The sequence below is a fragment of the Terrapene carolina genome, unplaced genomic scaffold (assembly GCF_002925995.2).
Source record: "Terrapene carolina triunguis isolate 2854851 unplaced genomic scaffold, T_m_triunguis-2.0 Scaffold132, whole genome shotgun sequence".
Taxonomy (NCBI): domain Eukaryota; kingdom Metazoa; phylum Chordata; order Testudines; family Emydidae; genus Terrapene; species Terrapene triunguis.
This window is the reverse complement of record NW_020664483.1, coordinates 8,391,678-8,416,696: the sequence shown is the minus strand read 5'-3', so window position 1 is coordinate 8,416,696 and position 25,019 is coordinate 8,391,678. Positions and strand designations below refer to the sequence as shown.

At 40.6% G+C, this 25,019-nt stretch overlaps 1 protein-coding gene across 1 annotated transcript in view; it reads right to left on the bottom strand.

Annotated features, from left to right (window-relative positions):
- PLCB4 (phospholipase C beta 4) overlaps positions 1 to 25,019 on the bottom strand; it is a 318,918-nt gene that overhangs the window by 9,826 nt on the left and 284,073 nt on the right. The window contains exons 33-36 of the mRNA XM_029911893.1: positions 14,838 to 14,953; positions 9,433 to 9,508; positions 5,478 to 5,653; positions 186 to 287 (exon numbers count right to left, since the gene is read on the bottom strand). Of these exons, the coding sequence (XP_029767753.1) occupies positions 186 to 287; positions 5,478 to 5,653; positions 9,433 to 9,508; positions 14,838 to 14,953 (470 nt within the window). The remainder of the gene's footprint in view (positions 1 to 185; positions 288 to 5,477; positions 5,654 to 9,432; positions 9,509 to 14,837; positions 14,954 to 25,019) is intronic.

Here is a 25,019-nt window from a genome sequence, read left to right as displayed (position 1 = left end):
ACACACACACACACACACACACACACACACACACACACACACACACAAAATTGTCCAGAAACAGCCATCGAAAATATATACAGCATAACAATTAGCCATTTCCCCACACATCAAAGCATACTTTAGTCAATGTGTGCACAGATCAATCAATTATACCGCCTCTCATAGATGGATCTGACACTTACCTCTCCCTTTCAGCCTTATTTTTGATAGATTTATCCTGGCTTATGGCTTTGCTGTTTTCCATAGAAATTTTAGCCTGGTTGGCACGCATTTCCTTGCTTTCCCTAGAGAAATACGAACAAAATAATTATAAACTGAAATGTGATAGTTAATGGTTGTTAAGGTAGCTTATTGATACCTTTCTATATAATGGCTAAAGTTGTCCCTGAAGTATTAAAGAAGGAGAAAGAACAGACTATATAAAGAATGTCTTCTTCCTACTGGACTGTATGTTTGAACAAGCACTTACAAATCTCAGGAGGATACAGAGAAAACAATTTGAAGGAATGGTTTTAAGCATTTTACACTTTGAATTACACAGGCTACAAAAATACAGTGCTGTCTCTGTAGTTTAGAACATTTGACTGAGTAAGAGCTATTATCAGTAATTTAAGAAATGTGACTTGCCTTTTAAAACTGCACAATAAATTTACAAAGACTCTGTGCAGAGAATGTATGAGGAGAGGACGAATAATATTAACATTTGCTAGTTCTGGCATATCCGTCTGATTTTTATGATTTGGTGTTGAACTTCACCTAGTGTTTGGTATAGGATGATGAAGTTATAGAAAAAACAACTGCAACACAAACAGCACAGATGACAAAATCGAGTTAGAAAAAAAAGACTAGGTGGCACTTTTAAAAGTTTTCAGCTCCAGCCTAACTCTGCTTCCACTGAAGTTGATGGGAATTTCACCACTGACCTCAATGGGAGCAAAGTTAGGCCAGCACTGAGTGGTTTTTTTAAAATGCTACCTAGATTTCACAAAGCTCCTATTCTGAGTAAATAAGATAAAGCCTACTTGTTCGCATGAATATTCTAATTTATCTTCAGTAAAGTAATAATAATAATAATAATTAATATTGCAGTAACATCCAAAGGATGCAGCTAGGATCAGGGTCCTATTATGCTTGGTGCTAGACCGCCCACAGGAAGTTATAACTCCTGCCCCATAGATTTTACAGTCCAATCTGTAATAATTCTAATCCACTCAAGAATTTCTTTGCTTCTAACCTGAGGCTCTCAAAGCACTTTACCAACAAAAGACTAATTAAGTTTTACTCTACCCCTGTACGGTAAGACGTTTTCTTCTGTATTTTACAGACGGGGAAACTAATGCACGTATAGGTTAGTCAAACTTTCTCAAAGTCACACACACATTCTGTGGCAGAGCTGCTGTTTTTTCTTTCCTCAAAGTCCTACTGCAATATGTTATTTGTGACACCACAGCCATCGCCACCTCAACTGACTGACATCAGAGAGGATCAGGACTTGAAGTGAGGAATCTGCAGCAGGAATGGATGAGTTCCTACTGCAAGAAATGTTTCACACAAATGTCTTTACTAACAAAAGAAGTCAAGAGAATTAGGTAACCTATGGTATGTGTCCCTTAGACACACAATTGTTTCTAGACAGACTGTTTTTTTCAAAGTTTTCCATGACGTATCAGTGAATGTTTAAGTACAGTACAGATAAAAATGATTATACATTAATAGCTGGTATTTTAATTTTTTTATAAGTACAAAAGGGGAGGAGTCTGACAGGAAAATATTGCTAAATTGCTTGCAGGTAGTGACATATTGCCAGAAAAATAATTTATATTTAAGTTTACTAACTATCCTTTCAATTTCAAATGTTTTATTGTCTGTGAAAGACACTACTAATTAATGTTATTTTACTTTGCACCTTGCTTACTTCCACACATTTTCATTCAACTAAAAGAATATTAATGAAGACGCAGCCTTTACTTCTCCAAGGCTTTATATTGTGAAACATTTCTTAATGATCAATACAATATCAATACAAAACTCAAAGCAGTGGTATTATAGCAACAATAAGATACAATATACTTAAGAGAGATTTTTCATTCTATCAACAGCACTTTTTATGCAAACAATCACAATACGGAATAAGCATTTATTTTCTGTCTTAGGTTTGAAAGCACGTAAAATCACACTGTCTTAACAACAGTTATGTAATAATTCATTTTTTATTTATAGTGCTTTAGGCGTTGATATATAAAATTAATAATTTTATACAGAAAGCAGTTAAGGGGCATAATTCTCCTTATGCTGCAAAATGTAGTATAATGGAAGAAAGTAACATCCACCAATATGTAACCATCTTTATCTTTTCCATGACAACTATGCACAAGCTTAGCTAAGTGCACTGCTGACAAATTGGAAACAAACAAACTGATATTTTAGTATATCAGGAAATACACTTCCCCTTGGAATCAATAGGAATAATTTGTTTCTGGGACTAAGGGTATGTCTTCACTACCGGCTGGATCGGTGGACAGAGATCGATCCAGCGGGGATCGATTTATCGCGTCTAGTCTAGATGTGATAAATCGATCCCCGAGCATTCTCCCGTCGACTCCTGTACTCCAGCTTGGCGAGAGGCACAGGCAGAGTCGACGGGGGAGCAGCAGCAGTCGACTCACCGGGGTGAAGACACCACGGTAAATTGATCTAAGTACGTTGACTTCAGCTACGTTATTCACGTAGCTGAAGCTGCGTAACTTAGATCGACCTCCCCCCACCCCAATGTAGACCAGGGCTTAGAAGACCAGATCAGGCACTGACAGCAAAACATGCTGCCATATGGGTCACAGGTTTGAATCTAAAGCTCATCCCTTGCATTAACATCCAAAGGGCTGGAACAGGATCTTATTGTGATAGGTACTATACCTGCCCCTAGGAAGTTACAGTTCCTGCCCCAGAGAATTTGCAATCCAATCTGTAATAATTCTGACCCACTCAAAGAATTCTGTGCATGTCTCTAATGCTTCAAACCTGAGGATCTCAAAGCACTTTACAAACAAAATTAATTAAAACAATTAAAGTCCACTGAAGTCAATTATCATATATTATCAGTATTGTATCCTACTTAATGCAATTTGGTGCTTTCTGAATAATACTGCTCCACTCATCTGCTGATCTCTCCCTGTTTTAAAAAATACTTTTGTTTTTCTCTCTCTGACTCATTACCAACACATTTTAGTTAACCTTGGATGCATTTGAGTCAGAAATGTCAGTTTGACTCCCAGATTTTCTAATTTCTCATGTGCTCCAAACACAGTATCTCTAATTCAGTAAAGTTAAATGGACAGAGCCAGAGGCAGCTGGACTTTCTGAGAGCCATCTGAGTTCTCATACATCCTGGAGCTGGAGAGCCCCCCTGAATGTGCAATGGCAATCTGCAGATTGCAGTCATAAGCATTTTTTGTTTTCTGCTTTCAATCCGGTCAGTCCAAGCGTGAGCTGTAATTGCTTTTTCGACCACGAGTGGAAAAGGTTCGACTTTTCAGCAGATATCTGCATCGTTTCAGATTACCGATCTCTCTACTACCACTCTGAACACTGTCTTGATAGCTATTCAGCATGTCTCATTACTCTAGTTAATAGAGAGGTTGAAAGAATAGCATACTGTCAACTGCCCCTTCTATTCTCAAGATGATCCTTTATTTTCCACGTGTCTTGCTCAGCTGACTCTTGGATGTTACATATGCTTCATGTATTCTATACAGTCTACAAGTGATGAAGCATGAAGCCCCTTTTGGGTATTATGATCAACAATCCAATATTTCACATTCAGAAGCATTCTGGTTTGTGGACATGCAGGAAAATCTTTATACAAACGGGTTGGATAAAAATCCCTGGATAAGCGGTGAATACAGAGACAGCAACAAATAAAACCAAAAAGATCTCTAACTTGGATGGCACAGAACATTATTTAAAGTTTACCCATGCACAGAAATCAATGTGTTGTGCTCGGCACCTCTGAAAAATCAGACCAGCACTTAGAACAGTATGGTACAAATGAAAATGATTTTAAATAAGCAATTCAGTACTAAGAACTTATTTCCAAAGATAATACAGAACCATTAAAATACTATGGAGATGTGAAAATTCTAAATCTAAAGCTACGAACTGTGAGGAAAGGATGAAGAAAGTACATTTCTATATAGCCTAGGTGACACACATGTTTTCCTGGTAAAGATATCTCCCCACACTGATAAATTTAGCCCAACGTAGATAAGAGAACAAAGGAAGTAGATACAGAAATGAAAATAAAAACATTTCAAGAGAGATTAGAAGAACTATTCCTCCAGGAAAGAAACTATAATTTAGCAGAATAGATCAGAAAGAGTATACCGGATTACAAAATGGATCAGAAAGCAAGACGGTGGATAGCAAAATGGTTGTGGTTCCTTTGCGGGCTGTTGCAACGGCATAACAGAATACCCCAAAGGCTGTTCTAACTTGTACTAGGGACTGATTCTTCCCCTGCTTGGTCTCAGAACTAGGATCTGTAAAATAATGTCTTTTTAATGTATTTCATAATACTTTACAAAGTATCTAATTATAAAATAAACAAACATATTCCTAGACAGCTTGAATAAATGAGCTAATTTGGAGAGTAACATAAAGATGAGCATATTAAAACCTTTCACGGCGACAATTTCCTCTGTAGGATGGAAGCACACAGGTCTCAGCATGGATTCTGTCTTATGCTAAGGTACTACATTATTTCATTCAGGAATTTTGTTAAAATCGAAAATTATCTCAGTTAGCTTCTTTAGATGTGACGTCGTTGATGCTTTTTGGGCTTCCTACCAGACCAATGCTGAGGAAGGTCTTTTAAAAATAGTATATATTAAGTAAATTCATATGGTTGTGGACTTCCTCACATCATAGACTGTGCAATGAGATAATTCCTCCGCTTCTATTCTGTGTCTGTATAACACTGCGGATGACGATACTTACCTCCCTTAGTAAAGTGCTTTGAGACCTACTGATGAAAAGTGCTATATTAGAGATAGGTCATACTATTATTTGCATTTCATTTCATTTCAAAGTGAACAGTGCAGTTAAATATAAAAGCAATGAGAATGCTGGCATGCAGCACTGTCTTCGTATTGGAGATTACAACGTGATATTTTATTAAAACAATGTGCAACTGTGAGGTAGTTACACAGAAAAAAAATGTAATGTTTTCACACCCACAGCTCCTATCAACTTCAAAAGGTAGTTGCAAATGCTCAGCATCTTTCTGGTTCAGGCCTTTTGAATTCAAGTTCCTTAGTGTAAATGGCGTTAGGACAGTTTACACCAGCTGAGGATCTGCTCCATTATCCCTCAATTCTTCCTTTGATACCTTATTTGACTGCTCTGATGCTATACCCTGATAATCCCGTCACCAGTGCACGGGTTCTCAGGATGCTGAATGATGACACTGCTCTGCTCACCTGTCATGAGAAAACTTCAGCTGTTGGGTTTGTTGCTCATGAGCATTAATCAGCAGTTTTTTCAGTAGCTCACACTGCTGGCTCAGATGTAAATCACGGATTTCTTGCTCTTCGGCACTGTGGGTGTTGATCATCTCTGACCACTCTTTAGTGTGCTGCGCTACAATTTCTTTTACCTGTAGAGAAAGAACAATGACTGTTTTGTCAGTACTTCTCACTGTTATAATATAAGGTCAGTCATTAATGCAGTGGAGATCATTTCAAGATAATTACAAAAGTCTTACAAAACTCAGCTAAATTGCAAGAACTAAATTACATAAAGCAAACTGCTCCACACTGACATGAAGCCACAAAGGAAACTACAGTGTATTATAAACACCAGATATTAAACACACAATAAAATGCATCCTCATTACTAGGGCTCTCTGTTACCCAGCTGCCCTACGTAAAGAGACTGAATTAATACCCTTCAATTGTACAACAATTCTTTTTAAACCCTCCTGAAATGTATGCTTCATTATACAACTGCTAAACATTCTTGGCTGCCTCAAAAATATAAAATAAAAAAAATTAGAGATTGAGAATATCTAGTGGGATGAATTTCTCCAAGGGCTTAAACACAGGCTCTGATTTTGTGGAGAGAATCTTATTCACACAGTCAGTTTTTCAGAGAAATCCTATATTTAATACATCCTGAATCTGTAGCTAGGCTATATAGCTGTGTCTTATGCTCATTAAGTCAGCAGGGAATCTGACAAGTATTCTTTTCTTGCTCAGCTCCCAAGACTCGCAAGAATAATAAGATTAAAGTTTTGGAAAGTTCCCAAGAGACAATGTGAAGAAGTCTAAACCATCAGAGTTGTTATTATAATAGTATAGTGTACTCCAATGATTTAGAAAAGTAACTAATAGAAAGATATACCTTATTATCCCTTCATAATTAGCTATGCTATTTTGACAAGCTACCCTACTTTTCCATAAATGCACACAAAATCTCACTAAAAAATCATCTATTTTCAGGGAGGCCTTTTTTTCAAGTGCTATTATGGAAACTAATAGCCTTTGGGCATTCTTATATGGAAGCTAATCCTGATTCTTCAAATCAAAATTGCGATCACAGAGTTCCCAAGTGAGACTTTGATGCCAATCCCCTCAGGAGCATGTACCCCCAAGACGTACTTCCTCTCAAACGTATTTTAGGCAGGTGACCCACAGTCAGATGCATACAGCTGAACAGGCTCTTTCAGTGCACTGAGAGCAAAACAAGAAAGGTGAGAGAGACATTCGAGAGAGCAGAGCACCTCTCAAGGCAACCAGTGCCTAGACTCTCTGCCAAAGGTACAAGCAAACGAAGAATACGTTGTGTGTTAAGAACTGGATTCCTCATTGATAATGAAGAGCTGCCTGCCTTTTCCAAGCTAGGCTGGTATCTAATCTACCTAAAAGCATTCAAAACAAAGTGAGTATTTCATGTCAAACTTGGCCTGGATTTGTACCCACGGCATAGAGGAGCAAGTCTCTGTAGACCATTACTACTGGTAATGGGCATAGCTGCATAGTATTTAAATTTTTTTTTTTTTACACATCTTGTGCCATGGGGATGATGTGCATCTGACACATGCTGGATTAATCCTCGGAGCTCGCTAATCCGATGAGCTCACTTGATCTTAAAATCAATGGGTCAAATGGTGAGAGGTTTCTGAACAGCTGCTGAGTATCTACAAATCCCACTGAATTCAATAGGAATTGTATGAATTCGGCATCTCTCAGGATTTTCCAACGTAATTTCTATCTGCATAGCTGTACTCTGTTGGGAGTAGAAGAAATCTACATTTCCATTTGGTCTGGAGCAAACCACCCAGGTGGGATACAAGCGAAAGCCAGCATCGAAGTGTTCCGTGGGATCAGTAAAGCCACAAAAGGTGGAAGTTTCAAAGCAGCTCAAGCTCCCTTAGGGTCCTTTGAAAATCCCAACCTAAAGCTAGACATGGAGAAGAAAGCAAGCCATCCATCTGTTGGGGGGACGGATTACGCATTTGACAGGATCTGTTTGGAAGTGGGCATTTTAAAAGGACATACCCTAATATCCAAATCAGCTTGTGGGAAGGGGAAAAAATCATCAGTCAGACTCATTGGAAGTAGAAGGTTAGTGAACACTTAAATGTCCATGTATATTAGAACCAGGTTTGGGGCAGCTGAGGTCACATCAAAGACTCTTCTATTCTGTAAAGCTTTAAGATTTTACACTTTGCTTTGTATTGAAGCTTACTGCCTAGCTTGCAATGCTCTCTCTAGAGTTGTTAGCCAAATTGATTTTTATAACTAGCTTCTCTTCTATCAACCTGCCAATACAATCCGTTTTTATTTCAGACAGTGGTTTTGACATTTCCTATTGTGGCGATGTTGTTAAGATTGCTATTTTCTGATAGATACTCTCCTTTCCCTAGACCAACCTCACACCTTCCCTGCAGCAATGGCAAACTACGGCCCTTGAGCTGTGGCGCTCGGGGGTGCAACCAGAATGGAGGAGGAGGAGTTTAAGCTGCCTTTGCATCTCCCAGATGCCGGGCTCTGCTGGATACAATTTAGAGCAACCCCGAGTGGTTTCCTACAGCTGCCTATGGGCTACTCTACCGACCCTATGGAACTGGAGCACAGTACACTCTAGTCATGCTTCCTCTGGCTGCCAGTTTGCCCCTCATCTTCAACTTGCCTCTATCCGCCTAGGCAAATAAGGTGATGGGGAGCACATAGCACTCTTCCACCAGCCCTATGCATCCAGGGAAAACATATTTTGCCCAGGGCATTACCCTTTTACACTAACAGAGTGCCATAAACATGCTGCAGAAGGAGAGAAAACTAAGATCTACGTGTCCTGGTTACATGAATGCGTGATATTAGGGACAAGATGAAAGTGAGCTTGTCTTAGTCTGCTTAATACTGCGGCTTGGTTACCTCTCCCATGCGGTATCTGTGGTGTTTGATGCCTCTCCCTGTGTCTAAGACTTTACATGTATTAGGTAAAAATCCCCTGTTGTTTTCAATCTCCTCTATTCTAATCTCTCTGGGTCATTTTGCAGCTGGTTCTATCCTACAGTGTATTTGCTATTCCTCTAACTTTGACATCAACCACAAACCTGACAGCAGTTCAAATGGCACCAGAGAAATCTTTGACAAAGTAGTACAGGAAGCAAGTGAGCAAAGCACTGAATGAGGATTAGCTAAAAAAATTAATTGGTCAGGAAATCTCTGGAAATACTAGATAAGTTCCATACTGCATCACAACTAGCATGAAGACTGACAATGTTTTACCTCTGCAAGGGAGCAGCTCCATGCAACTCTTGAAAATGGTCCATGACCGTAGCTTGAGAACAACTGATTAAAAACAACTGGGACTGGATCTTGGGTGCTGTTATTTGGGGACAGGCAATTTGGAGAAAGCAACTGATTCACCTCAGAAGGAGAAGTAAGAAGTAACAAAGTAGTACATCTGATGCAAATGGGATGGGCCCAGGAGAGAGACAGTGAAGGCACAGGGAGAGTCAAGTGTCTGGCAGGGTGTTGGACAAGGTGACACTGATGTAAAACTAACAAGCGGCTAATTCCATTTACCTACATATTTTTGGTGGCAAAATTCAATTCCAATTTTCATATAGCACATTTTCCTCTGTTGCCTGCATAGCTGAAACTACAACAAAATGACCAAACATTTTTGTTTCATATGGAAACAAAACTAGGAACATGATACTCTCTTCAAAAATTGTTAAGATCAGGAAATGGATTTTGCTCTTTTTGAATAAAAAACCAAAAGCTTTTAGACACCGAGTTACTCCCATTCTTTTCTGCATGTCATTATTGCTGAAAATCATTCACCTGCTTTCATAAAAATAAACTACCATTTGGGTCTCCAAAGATCTCAAATGTTGCATGTGTTAACACTGGCATGTTTTCTTACCTTAGATTTGTGATCGGACGTTAATGCCTGAATTTTAATTTCAGTTTCTTTCTTCATTTCAAGACAATTACTTCCTCTAAAAAAGCAAAATTGCAAATGTGTGCCACAAGTTAAATATCTTCCCATCCAGTCAGCTCATACTAATGAATAGGTTAGTCAATGATGAAGTACTGTAGTGTATTGGAATGAAATTATTTCTTCTAGCAATTTATTCACACCTTACAAATATTATCGGCTTACCGATCATGCAATTCAAACACACTTCACCTGTTATTTCTAGAGAGGACCCACAATTATTCAATTACTAACGATATGTCAGCAAGTCCATGATGCTGGTTTCTTTTTTAGCCAATAAAATTAATCTTCAGCCTGAAAACCTGCAAACAGATTCACTGCCTAGTTAGGATTTTTGTTTTGTTTGTTTTAAAGCCAATTTTGCTACCTTTTGGTTTGAGGCATGAAAAATGTATCTTGATTACTAGTTTCCATTGTGATTTCTGCATCTTTAACAGAAAAAGGTTTACTGTCAAGTACAGCTACCTACAGCGAGTGCCCCGCTGCAGCAAAGCTGAAATGACTGCAAGGATTGGTCTTCATACCCGTGTGCCATGAAAGAGGATCTGCACGGCCCAAACAGGCCAATATGGAGTAGCTGGCACAGATCCCATGCCATTACATTCAGGTTTTTGGAGCTGAACTTTGCATGGATCCAACAGCACCAAATCCTCACACAGACCCTGATCCTGCAACAGAATGCATGTAGCAGGACCGTGGCACCCATGTGGAGCCGAGTTAAAGTTAATAGGGCTCAGTGTGGGTGGCAAGGGTCTTCTGGTATTGTAGGGGCACCACAGGCTGGAAGAATAGCTGCAAAGGGGTTATGCTGCCACCCAATAACTGGCCTGGGGGGTGGGTAAAGTGCTGAAATTCCACCCTCCCACAGCAGTTCTCTTCACAAATCTCAGTTACTTGGACTTTGTGCTGGGAGAGGTGGCAGCATACAATGTAGGATCAAAAGTTCCATTACAGCACCAAGAAAGCTTTCAATTAAAGTCTTACAAGAGTCAGTAAATTGTCAAGCCATCCTTCAAACCCCGACCTGTCATGCCTTTTCTTGCAGCGAAAGGTTCTTAGAACCGCATGAAAATTCACACACCAAACTTCCTGGCCTTTTTGTTTTGGTTTTAGAACAAATCGGTATTTCAATGGACTATATTTTTATTTCACTTTTTGTCCAGCCCCTTTAAAAAAAAATTCTCATCAGAGCCATAGTTGGTGTAAATCACCATGAGTCCATTGTCGTTGAGTGGAACGACACTGATTTGTACTAGCTGAAGATTTGCCCCAATTAAATTATTTATTGCTTGGCTGAAGTAAAATTAAATTAATCACAATCTTGGAAATGGAGCCAATTTTAAAGCCTATTTTAATGTCAAAGTCCTGCTAACTTATGGAAATGAGCAGAAAGCTTTATCCTCAGATGTTCCTAGAGAAGTCTAGGGGCTGGTCCACACTAAGCCCCCAGTTCGAACTAAGATACGCAACTTCAGCTACGTGAATAACGTAGCTGAAGTTGAAGTATCTTAGTTCGAACTTGAAGGTACTTACCGCGGGTCCACACGCGGCAGGCAGGCTCCCCCGTCGACTCCACCTACTCCTCTCACGGAGCAGGATTACCGGTGTCGACGGCGAGCACTTCCGGGATCGATGTATCGCGTCTAGACAAGACGCGATAAATCGATCCCAGAAGATCGATTGCTTGCCGCCGAACCAGTGGGTAAGTATAGACGTACCATGGTTGGAAATACAAGGAGTGATGTGCCTTGTGTTTCCTATGGGCCACCATGAGGATTAATCACTGATTTGCTTGTCACAGCAAGGAAGGTTTTGCATAGATTTCTGCCATAGGTTTGATACTCTGGAAAGTCCTATAGAGTTATAGGGACAGTTACATCAGACTAAATCTGAAATGTCATTGGCTGCAGTGAAGTTACTTTTGTTTTACACTGGTGTAAATGAATTCAGGATCTAGCCATGATAGGGCTTAAAGCTTCTTATGCTTTATGAAGATGACCTCCACTCAGGAGGATCAAACAGATTTATTCAAAGACCCACTGATCAGTAAAATTTCCAAAATTCCAACAGTCAGTACCTATTGTTTATTCCTTTTTTTTAAAAGTAGCATTCAATCTGCGGTGAGGGAATGTTAAAATTGGCTGAACATAATCACCCACTTCTGGACTGTCAAAATGTCTGTAAGCTTTAGGCTATACAGTCCTAAATGTGAACAAATTCCCTTACAACAATCCCACCCCATGCCACAACTTTACACAGACACACACACACACACACACTCTCTCTCTCCAGTTTGGATCCTGGACATCCCTGGTAATCCAGGACTGTCCTTGGGTCCCCCTCAACCACATTTCAGAGTTGGAACATGAGCACACAAGCTCCCCCGACTCTGAGGTTTATAAGCATGTATGGCATTTGTAGTGCACATCTGAACTACTTGCTCAAGTGCACAGGGAACTAAATCCTGTCCATCTGTCAGTGAATGAAGCTGTAATTAATTTTTTTCCTGAAAATTATGCAGCTGACAGACATGTCATGCCATGTGGGAAATACATTAGAAAAAAACTACATGTAAGCATCACAAAACCAGAACGGAGACTGTATTATATCTCTCTCAGGAAGGCATTTTTGCCTTTTTGATGAAGTATGCACCAAATTCAAATCGAACGCCTTTAATTTTTTAAATTTATTTTAAATCAACGTATTGCTTATGAAAGTTGCCAGAATGACAGCAGTGGAAACCAAATACATTATTTAGCCAATCAACCAGGGCCCATACTCAGCACAGCACCTAAGCGCATGCCTAAAAAGCTAAGCGAGTGCTTAAGTTCCATTGGCTGTGCTTACATTTAAGGAGGTGCTTAAATGTACCGTGGAACAGAGATGGATTTAAGCATGTGCTTGAGATCCTGGCTGAATCTGGGCTCAGAGCAGCACAAATAGTGGCAGTGTCAACTTCCCCCTGCATTATCCCCTCAGTGTACCTTGATCCAGATGTGAAGGATCCACTTTTAGGAATAAGAGGGTAAACCAAAATCTGTGCGCATATAGCACATTGGCCTGTCTGTTAAAACTGGCAAGAATGCACACAGATATAATAGTTTATATGATAAGGACGTCTATCCGCTAGGGATTAGAGAACAGTTCTTTTCCCTTGCACCACAGAATAGCCATCAGATGGTGGCTTTTGGTCATTCATGACCTGGGATGGAGTCAAACTGGTGACAAGTAAATGGTTCTGTGTCCCAACATGAATCCTCCCCCCCCCGCCCCCGAGGCCATCTACTCCTTTATTTACACTTAAGACTTTTGTTTATTTTTATTTTTAAATCTTTTAGTTTTCCAAAGCACGGACCAATACTATCAGAAATCTTCAGGAGGTCCTGAGAGCAGAGAAGTGTTATGAATGCCAGTGGAAACTTGTGGTGATCTAATTTAGATACAGGCAGCAACCTAAGGGAGGTGAAACTGGGATGAGTTACCCTCGTAGTCACCCATTCTCAGGTCATCGTAAGAGGTTTTACACAAAGGTTTTCACTGATTAATGCAGTCATGGACAGTTATTACCACATTTAAATCTGATATCTGCCTTTGTTTATTTGCTGTTTTGCCTAGACGTAGAAGAGCGGGAAGACCGATCTCTTCTCAGACCAATGTTAATACTGATTTGTAAATCTTCTGGCTCAAGGTTCTCAAAATGCAGAACAGCTGTAAGCCTTTCTCCCTGGACGGCAGATAAAGTACAACTTCCATGGTGCTCAGTTTGTTACTAATGGTGCAAGGAATGAATACCCCCTCTGCCATCTTAATTATAATCCCAGTTCACAGCTGCCATCTCTTTAGCCATGTGCTGCAGTTTAGTCAATTGAAATGAGCTTCTCCTATTTCACCAGCTCTCCCTGTAATCAGAGTGTAGCTAATACTTCAGTGATCTGTTTGCACTATTAGGATTGTTTCTGGAAGTGCTGCTCAGCCTAAGAAATATTTGGGTCCTGATAATGATTGTCCTTCCTTAGAGTAAAAACAGCTCAAGGTACACTTTGGAAAGTTCATGTAGCCTTTTCATAACTTATTGTGGAGAATTCTTGTTACCTCTTTGGCTTCAGGAGACTGCTACTTCTAATAAGAGTTTTGTTTAATATCATTTCAGGCACACGTACATATTTTACAAATACTGTTCATCCAAATACTATATAAAACACAGTAAAGTGTTTATGAAAGAACCCATCGCCAAAAAGGCACCTGAGCTCAATACAGCAAATAATTCTATAAGAGACTGGACCCAACAGCTCAGTTGCATACCCTCTAGCATCAGCCCAGTATTAATAATTTAATATTATTTTATTAAATTTGCTGGGAGAGGCGGAGAGGGAAATCATTCCAGGATCAGGGAAATGTTGTTACCGGGTCAGACAATACGAACAATTAATACTAACTGCTAATATACTTCTGTATTCTACTAAGAAACTCATTCCTGCTTTTCAGGGGTCACAGATTAACTGTAAGACTAATAGTACAATATTGTTATTTAATCAAAAAGGGACTGTGGGAGTTAGACGTCAGCAACAGGGGGAAAACAGAGGAGAAGAAGCTACAAAATAAAGAGCTAGCAACTGGAGAACAGCAGGAACCTGGAAATTATAGAAATCTCTAGGTTCTCCCTATTAGGACTGCAAGAGACAAATTTTATGAATTGTGACGAAAATATTCCAGTAACTTCAGGAGCAATTAAGAACTGCATATAGACAATGGGTCAGATCCTATGCTAGCACAAATTGAGGTAGCTTCACTGCCATCATAGACGACAATTTATAACCAGCTGGGAATCTGAAAGAATATTTACAGTTCCTGTTTTGAGAGGAACCTTTTCTCGATGACGGTAAAGCAGAACCTATTATTTGATTTGAGCTTCCTTCTACAAAGTTCAAGATTAATACACCAATTTTTTCCAAGACCAAATTGTGATCGAAGGCTGATGATGTTATTCACGGAGGTTCTGAGCCTGCTCTCACTGAAACCAATGGTAAAACTCCAATTGGTCTCAATGAGAGCAAGGGCAGGCCCATGGAGACTGAACATTTGATCTGATTAATTTGTTTGAATGTCACATGCGAAGAAAATAGAGGACTACAGTAAGGCAAAGCAAGTACAACACTTAGGGCCCAATCCTTAAATCCTCGTGCAGATTAAATTTATATTGACTGAGGAGGGCCGGGTCGGGCTGCTGTAAGTTAAATATAAATTACTTTTCTAGTAATATTTTGTTCCAGACAGTAAAAGCATAAAAATCTATTTTGATTCTTATAAAACATTTTAAAATAATATCTTACCCCTTCTTCTTGATTGCCTTCTCTAACATTTTCTCATAAGATAACTTTTCTTTATCATACTGTGCCACTATTTTGTCAACTTGTGTGCAGTGCAACTTCTGCATAGCGCTGTGCTCCTGGAAAACAGTAGGACCTTACAATTAGGTTGCTGGACTTTTATTGTTTCATTTTCTTATAGTGGATAATATCAGTGTATGAACAAATATGTCTGGCACTGTATTTAATCCCTTTTAGCTGTCTGGTACCAAGGGGTCCAGATCTCTCACAGTAAATATAAAGCCTTTCTCCTCAGTGCACGTTGTAGGAAAATCTGTTGTGGCACAGTGCTAATATCTTGAAAATATGGTATACAGCTACTATAAACCAAATAACTTTATGGAAAAAATGCCAACTGGTAATATCTATAACTGGTCATATCTATATCTATAACTATATCTTTTTGGAATAAATGATCACTTATATGCAATGCAGTAATAAGATTTATGAACTCAGATTGGGTATCATATAAAGATTCTGGAACCCCGGGGAACACAAAAAAATAACCGACACCCCCTAAATATCCTAGACTGAACACAGTGCTAGATCTTCAGCTGGTGTAAATCACGTAGCTCAACTAAAGTCAATAGAAATTTACACTGGGTGAGGATCTGGTCCGTAAGTCTAGTGACACTGGGTATTTTGTCCTAGCAAAGGTTCATCACGCAGAAGCTGGTTTCTTATTCCAAGTGACTTTAAGCTACGCAATAGGGCCATCAAATGTATATTTAGTTAGCTGCAACGGACTATTTGTGTTTTTCTTTCCGGCCTTCCCCAGGCACAAGCTAGTCATAAAGGGCCCAATTCTGATCTATATACACTAGTGTAAAGGGGGAAACAATTTTCCGCATGGGAATAGAAGGTTAATTATGTACGCACATATTACATACACAGGTCCACCTCTTTATAAAAACCTCACTTAATGCTTGTGTGTCCTGGCTCTGCACTGGACTGAAACTCGTAAGCCATTGTAGTGACCCTTCCTTATGAAACATGCTCATTATTCTTCAGATATCTGGCTGCCAGTGATGGTATGAAAATATTGAGCATACACTGCAATGAGGAATTTTGTTGTTTTAATTATTTTATTAACATACTGTAGCCCTAGATTTTATCTGGTCTTGACAAAAAGGTCTCGTATTAACTGTTATGGTTTGGTTTACTGTGAGAAATGTAAGCAGATCACATTTTACATTAAAAAATGACCAGGATTTTTTTGGTCTGTTTTCATTTAGTTTCACTACACATTCTGAATTGACACTACTGCTCTATACCATAGGCTTCGTTGCTACTATTTCACATATATCATAGCAACCGACTCATCCGTATAGTTCCTTTTAAAAATACCAACGAAAGAATTTCACCTCCACTTTAACAAATGCTGCAACGCTTTTAAAAGCTAGCATTAGAATGTAAACCTGAATTCCAGCATCTGCTATCCACCCCTCTGGGCAATAACATATACAGCTCCTACAATTTCTATTCAGAAGGAGGCTCTGAGCTCTCTGTTCTGCAGAGAATCAAAGGGAAAAAATGGACCCCATCAGCATCAGAAAGATGTCAGCTTCAGCAGGGAATATACAGGCTGATTAGCAATCTAAGAGAAGCTGCAGGCAGTGAAAAGGATGAAGCAGGTCTGACGGCACTAGACAGCCACAGGTGAATTGCCTGATATATTTAATTACTAAAGCGACACACTCTTCCCCAGATAAACGGAACAGTACAATTCTTGATATAAAAGACTAAGCATAATTATCTGAAATTATATGCCATCTGTACACTTGTCCGGCACTTCTGCATGAACTGGGAAAAGGAGACAATATTCTGTGCTGGAATCCTGCTTTATTTAGGGACCATACAGAACTTCCCTATCACAACCTAATTTTATTCTTTTCTGAATACTCATCTTTATCCAAGATATTGTATTCCCTGAAATGTTGTATTCAACAGAAAGCTATTTCGGATAGATAACCAACTGGGCTGTGTTTTCTTTGTGGCCACATGCTCATCACAAATTGTTTCATGAAACAGCCATTTAGTTTGAATGCACACAAACAAATGCAGCTAAAAAGGAAGAAAATATGAAGCTTTGTGTACTGGGAAATGTAATGTCTGCCTGTGCTATCCAAGTAGTTGGGTGATGCTTAGCTAGCAGACCAGAGACAGCAAGAGATCACTGGAGAGAAGTCGGACGACATTGGAGAGGAGTGAAGCCAGCTGATTGATGGGGGATAACTCGGTCTGGTTTGCTGTTCATGTTGGTGCTGGCTGTTTCTAAGGGTAGCAGCGCAGCCCTCAGTTGTTTATTAGAGCATTTGAAGCCCTTTGAGCATGTTCCATTTTTCTTAATTCTCTTTTGTGATGCATGTGTGCACATGGTCTCCTCCTCCTGCACTTCATTCACCCTTTCATCCCCCTCCTTCATCTGCCACCTCTGGCTATCTTCTGAGCTTTCCTCAGCTCCTGCTGCGACCTGAGAATTAACTATTCATTTCTCCTCTCATCCCCTTCTTTCTTCACAAGGTTGTTGATGAACTCTCAAGTTTTGCCTTTCTGACTTCCTTGACAAAGCATTGATGACGTAAAGTAGCTTTAAGCAGAAAAAAACATAGTCCACATGAGCAAGTTCCTCCTTGTGATTTGGGGATGTTTGTGGGGAAGGAGGAAGCAGAAAAAATAAAGATTGTAGGTTGGAAAATGTTACGACGTATCTGTCCAACTGTGCTTTTGTGGGACATAACTTACTGGCATCCATTGTGTCAAAAGTTCTTGAATTTTCTGAATCACGATATGAAATGACTGCACTTTATTTAAAGTGGCAATATTTCACCCAAGCTCCATTGCTCTGTTTAGCTGCCGGGTCCACTATGGTATGAGCCTCATGGTAAGAACCTTTTTTTAATGCCCAGTTCCTCTTTTAACTTTGATTTCTGCCACTTAGCACAATGGTATGCACTGAATTTGTTAACGCTAACTTGGAGAACAGAGCCATTGCAAGTAGTGGTGCAGCTCTGGGAGATTCCCTCTGTGAATATTTCTTCTTATCTTCAGAAGGGCATTTCTGAGCCTGAAGCCACCTTCATAAATTGGGAATGTAAAAAACTGATAATCAAGCCTGATATACACATGTAATAGCCACGACAGTGAATTTTTATGGGATATGTGGAAAAATAGCCCTTCTGCTTTATTTAGCAATACCCAGGCTCTGAGTTAAATGCATCTTTAATCTGCATCTCCAAAAAAACTACAGAGGAACATTCTGAAGAATAAACTTAATGCAGCACAGTAGCTTGTACCATGGTCTTTTCATCCCTAGAATGCTTCGCCTCACCAGGATCATCATCATCTTCCCTTGCCTCCTCTTTTGATCCTTTGTCTTTGAGTTCACTCAGAGTAGCTTGTACCATGGTCTTTCATCCCTAGAATGCTTTGCCTCACCAGGATCATCATCATCTTCCCTTGCCTCCACTTTTGACCCTTAGTCTTTGAGTTCACTCACACCTGGTTCTTCAAAGCAACTTGTCCTCTTCTCACAGCTGGATGAGAGTTGAGAGCTCTCCAATAACCACATAGGTGCAGCCTCAAAGTAAGCCAAATTTTTCTGGGTAGGTCTGCCTTTCTGACCTGGAGTCACAAAACCATCATTTGATAATAGTTTCTCAAACTTCTGACATGGCTTGGCACTTCTCAATTTGTGAGTTTTGTCTGGGGCCTTCCTGTACATTGACTGACTGCAGAGAATGCAACATAGCTCTGCAGGGCCTGACAAATTCACTCCAGATTGCAATCAAAAGTTGTTATGTTGGACTCTGTCCAAACGACTGATGATCCATCTCAGATGGTGAACATGAATGTTCAGTGATCCAAGAGAAGCAGAGGCTGACAATCAGGTATATACCATGGCTACAGCCAGGCTATGGATACACCAGCATGGCTCTTTTCTGTTACGTATATAGACGTAGAAATCATTGCTCTATCAGCTACATAGCATAAAGTACAGAGAATGTTGGGAGACAAAGCACTACACCTAAGGTATCGCACACTATAGGACTGCCGGTCACAGGGAGAACTGGGAGGAAGGACGACTAGCTAAAATGGCTTAGCTGACACAGGTCTGATTTGCTGTCTGTGTACACTAGAGATAACTGTTACAGCCACAACTGTTGTCAAGACTAGGGTCCCAAGAAAAACCCCAAGTCAGTTTTACAGCATATTTCAAACACTGCTCATAAACGTAACGTGTACGGAGGCAAAGTTTCAAGTGGAAATATGTTCTAGACTGGTTGATGGTACATTTGTCAACACCCGATGCAGGTATAGCATAAATCTCTGGTTCAGGATTTTCTGAATCCTCTGTCATTTTAATTTCACTCTTTTCTTTTAGACACAAAGATACTAAAAAATTACGTATTGCCGATCAAACTCCAAATAATAGCCAATAATACAGTTAAAATATGGCTTTCAGCGGCAAAAGGATTTTACCAGCTACTTTGCCTGTCAACGTAAGCCACATGGTAAATACCACTTGCAACTATTTGAAAGTTTAAGGTAAATTTAATTCATTTTTAGTATGAATATACCTGTGGGTAGTGGTTAAGGCCCCGTCAGCAAGCTACTAAAGCATGTGAAGCCTGTGGGATTACTTATGTGCTTAAATTAGTTGTGTGTTTTAGTACCTCGCTGGATCAAGGCTTAAACTTTTCTGGACCGAGAACATATCTTCCTATATGTGTGTAGAGTACAGTGCCTAGCACATTTGGGGCACTAATGTTAATATAAATAATAAAAATAGTTAATTCTATATTTAAATAATTCACAGGCAGTGCCCCAGTTGCTGATATTCTGTAACCAAGATTTTACAATTGCTCAAATTCCATTAATTATGATTCACGTTTCTATTTGAAGCTCCTATAGCATGTTACATAAGAAATACATATTTTGGAGTTGTTATATTTTAGATTCTTTTTAAACATCTCCTATACATCTCTGTCTGTAAAATAAATCAGCCCCAGACTTTTAAGCAGTATTTGAAAATAACAATTTGATCCGCGTTTATTTTGAATACCCAGCAGAAGTGTATTATTATGTACAACTCATCAGTGATGAATGTCATCCAGTGGGGATACCATAGCAATTCACTCTACATTACATACAATTTTAATCAAAAGCCTTATAATCGCTCAACTACTCCTACTCATTTCATAGTAGTGTCAGTTGCTTTATATCCCAGCTGCAATTCACTTATATTATTTTTCAGTAAAAGTTAATATCAAGAACATAAAAAATGATTACACTGCATTATGAAACAATAAAAGTGTTTCTCGTTAAGCCATTCCAGTTTCTATATTACGATGTCTGGAACAAACCTGCACAAATCCCATTATTTTTAGCAATGGAGATTTCAAGAAGATTCTACCACATTTTTGTGGCTTTTTATGATCTTGGATCCATGTTAGCATGTTTTATGATTTAAAAAAAACCCACCTTACAGTGCATAATCATAGGCTCATGCACACATATTTATATGCAATACATATTGTGTGCTGCCAATTTCTGCATGGAAACCGGAGTGGCAAATGAAAAATTTCACCATTACCACACCAAAATTCCTTCCTGTGAACCAACAGGGAACTTATAAGTAACCAGCTGAGCAGCACAGTCTTTCGGCATTTCAGTATTACAATGAGTCAGACTCATCAGTATTTTTATTTCAAATATGCAGGAGCAGCTGCTCCACACTATGACTTTTGTGCAGCCTGTAGCTTATTATGCACATGTAACTCCACTGTAGACAAATGGACTTGTGCCTACCTACACTGGGGTAAATCTGGTGCTCTGTATTCTAGATTCATAGATTCATAGATTCTAGGACTGGAAGGGACCTCGAGAGGTCATCGAGTCCAGTCCCCTGCCCGCATGGCAGGACCAAATACTGTCTAGACCATCCCTGATAGACATTTATCTAACCTACTCTTAATTATCTCCAGAGATGGAGATTCCACAACCTCCCTAGGCAATTTATTCCAGTGTTTAACCACCCTGACAGTTAGGAACTTTTTCCTAATGTCCAACCTAGACCTCCCTTGCTGCAGTTTAAGCCCATTGCTTCTTGTTCTATCCTCAGAGGCTAAGGTGAACAAGTTTTCTCCCTCCTCCTTATGACACCCTTTTAGATACCTGAAAACTGCTATCATGTCCCCTCTCAGTCTTCTCTTTTCCAAACTAAACAAACCCAATTCTTTCAGCCTTCCTTCATAGGTCATGTTCTCAAGACCTTTAATCATTCTTGTTGCTCTTCTCTGGACCCTTTCCAATTTCTCCACATCTTTCTTGAAATGCGGTGCCCAGAACTGGACACAATACTCCAGCTGAGGCCTAACCAGAGCAGAGTAGAGCGGAAGAATGACTTCTCGTGTCTTGCTCACAACACACCTGTTAATACATCCCAGAATCACGTTTGCTTTTTTTGCAACAGCATCACACTGTTGACTCATATTTAGCTTGTGGTCCACTATAACCCCTAGATCCCTTTCTGCCGTACTCCTTCCTAGACAGTCTCTTCCCATTCTGTATGTGTGAAACTGATTTTTTCTTCCTAAGTGGAGCACTTTGCATTTGTCTTTGTTAAACTTCATCCTGTTTAACTCAGACCATTTCTCCAATTTGTCCAGATCATTTTGAATTATGACCCTGTCCTCCAAAGCAGTTGCAATCCCTCCCAGTTTGGTATCATCCGCAAACTTAATAATCGTACTTTCTATACCAATATCTAAGTCGTTAATGAAGATATTGAACAGAGCCGGTCCCAAAACAGACCCCTGCGGAACCCCACTCGTTATGCCTTTCCAGCAGGATTGGGAACCATTAATAACAACTCTCTGAGTACGGTTATCCAGCCAGTTATGCACCCACCTTATAGTAGCCCCATCTAAATTGTATTTGCCTAGTTTGTCGATAAGAATCTCATGCGAGACCGTATCAAATGCCTTACTAAAGTCTAGGTATACCACATCCACAGCTTCTCCCTTATCCACAAGACTCGTTATCCTATCGAAGAAAGCTATCAGATTGGTTTGACATGATTTGTTCTTTACAAATCCATGCTGGCTGTTCCCTATCACCTTACCACCTTCCAAGTGTTTGCAGATGATTTCCTTAATTACTTGCTCCATTATCTTCCCTGGCACAGAAGTTAAACTAACTGGTCTGTAGTTTCCTGGGTTGTTTTTATTTCCCTTTTTATAGATGGGCACTATATTTGCCCTTTTCCAGTCTTCTGGAATCTCTCCCGTCTCCCATGATTTTCCAAAGATAATAGCTAGAGGCTCAGATACCTCCTCTATTAGCTCCTTGAGTATTCTAGGATGCATTTCATCAGGCCCTGGTGACTTGCAGGCATCTAACTTTTCTAAGTGATTTTTAACTTGTTCTTTTTTTATTTTATCTGCTAAACCTACCCCCTTCCCATTAGCATTCACTAGGATAGGCATTCCTTCAGACTTCTCGGTGAAGACCGAAACAAAGAAGTCATTAAGCATCTCTGCCATTTCCACGTTTCCTGTTACTGTTTCTCCCTCTTCACTAAGCAGTGGGCCTACCCTGTCTTTGGTCTTCCTCTTGCTTCTAATGTATTGATAAAAAGTCTTCTTGTTCCCCTTTATTCCCTTAGCTAGTTTGAGCTCATTTTGTGCCTTTGCCTTTCTAATCTTGCCCCTGCATTCCTGTGTTGTTTGCCTATATTCATCCTTTGTAATCTGTCCTAGTTTCCATTTTTTATATGACTCCTTTTTATTTTTTAGATCATGCAAGATCTCGTGGTTAAGCCAAGGTGGTCTTTTGCCACATTTTCTATCTTTCCTAACCAGCGGAATAGCTTGCTTTTGGGCCCTTAATAGTGTCCCTTTGAAAAACTGCCAGCTCTCCTCAGTTGTTTTTCCCCTCAGTCTTGATTCCCATGGGACCTTACCTATCAGCTCTCTGAGCTTACCAAAATCCGCCTTCCTGAAATCCATTGTCTCTATTTTGCTGTTCTCCCTTCTACCCTTCCTTAGAATTGCAAACTCTATGATTTCATGATCACTTTCACCCAAGCTGCCTTCTACTTTCAAATTCTCAACGAGTTCCTCCCTATTTGTTAAAATCAAGTCTAGAACAGCTTCACCCCTAGTAGCTTTTTCAACCTTCTGAAATAAAAAGTTGTCTGCAATGCAGTCCAAGAATTTGTTGGATAGTCTGTGCCCCGCTGTGTTATTTTCCCAACATATATCCGGATAGTTGAAGTCCCCCATCACCACCAAATCTTGGGCTTTGGATGATTTTGTTAGTTGTTTAAAAAAAGCCTCATCCACCTCTTCCACCTGGTTAGGTGGCCTGTAGTAGACTCCTAGCATGACATCACCCTTGTTTTTTACCCCTTTTAGCCTAACCCAGAGACTCTCAACACTTCCGTCTCCTATGTCCATCTCTACCTCAGTCCAAGTGTGTACATTTTTAATATATAAGGCAACACCTCCTCCCTTTTCCCCCTGTCTATCCTTCCTGAGCAAGCTGTATCCATCCACACCAACATTCCAATCATGTGTATTATCCCACCAAGTTTCAGTGATGCCAACAATGTCATAGTTGTATTTATTTATTAGCACTTCCAGTTCTTCCTGCTTATTACCCATACTTCTCGCATTTGTATATAGGCATCTAAGATACTGGTTTGATCTTTCCTCCCGGTTTTGTCCTGACCCTCCTTTCTCTCTGCCAATATAGCCCACACTCCCTCTCGTCTCCGACCCATCTCCCAGGTCTCCATGTTCCCCACTTACCTGCGGGCTTTGCTCACCTGTCCCCGTCGAACCTAGTTTAAAGCCCTCCTCACTAGGTTAGCCAGTCTGTGTCCAAATAGGGTCTTTCCCCTCCTCGAAAGGTGAACACCATCTCTGCCTAGCAGTCCTTCCTCAAATAGCATCCCATGGTCTAGGAAGCCAAAGCCCTCCTGGCGACACCATCTTCGCAGCCAGGCATTCACCTCCATGATGCATCTGTCTCTGCCCGGGCCCCTACCTTTGACAGGAAGAATCGAAGAGAATACCACCTGCGCTCCAAACTCCTTCACCCGTACTCCCAGAGCCCTGTAGTCACTCTTGATCCGCTCAGTGTCACACCACGCAGTATCATTTGTGCCCACATGGATGAGTAGCATGGGGTAGTAGTCAGAGGGCTGGATAATCCTCGACAATGCCTCCGTAACGTCTCGGATACGGGCTCCCGGCAGGCAGCATACCTCCCGAGATGAAATGTCAGGGCGACAGATGGGCGCCTCCGTCCCCCTCAGCAGAGAGTCTCCGACCACCACTACCCTACGTTTCCTATTCGCAGTGGTGGCAGCAGACCTCCCAGCCTTAGGGGTACGAGGCTTCTCCTCCTTTACTGTAGGGGGTGATGCCTTCTTTCCTGTATCAAGAAGAGCATAACGGTTACCTATTACCACAGCGGGAGGGTTCGGAGCAGGGGTGGAGCACTGCCTGCTGCCAGAAGTAACCAGCTGCCAGTGTCCACCCTGAGCCATCTCCTCCTCCACCAGTGGTGTATCAGCAGTCCTGTGTCCTGGGACAGCTACCTCAGCTGTCTCCACATGGACACTGTCCAGGAATTGCTCGTGGATTCGGATGCTTCTCAACCTAGCCACCTCCTCCTGTAGCTCTCCCACCTGCTGCCTGAGAGATTCCACCAGCAGGCACCTTTCACATTGGATGGTCCCCTCAGCCTGGATATCAGTAAGTGGAAATTGCAAGTTACAGTCTCTGCAAAACCACACCAGGATCTGGGTAGAAGCATCCATGCTCAGGCGCTCTGTCTGGCTACAGGCGCAGGTGGAGGAGACAGAAGCAGTGCTGGCACAGGTGTTGCGGGTCTTCCTAACCATCGTAAGCCTCCCTCTGTCAAACTCCCGTCTGCAGCCCCCTGTCCGCTGAAAGAGTTGTTTAAGCAAGAAGTTTAAAGTTTTAAGGGGAATAAAGGGAAAACAGATAGAACCGGCAAGGGACCCTCGCCCCTTCCCACTCCCCTTCCACACTCCCTTGCGAAACTCCCTGTTAGCAGCCCCTGTTCGCAAACGCTCCCTGGTCGCTTGTGCGCTGCTTTATAAAGCCCTGG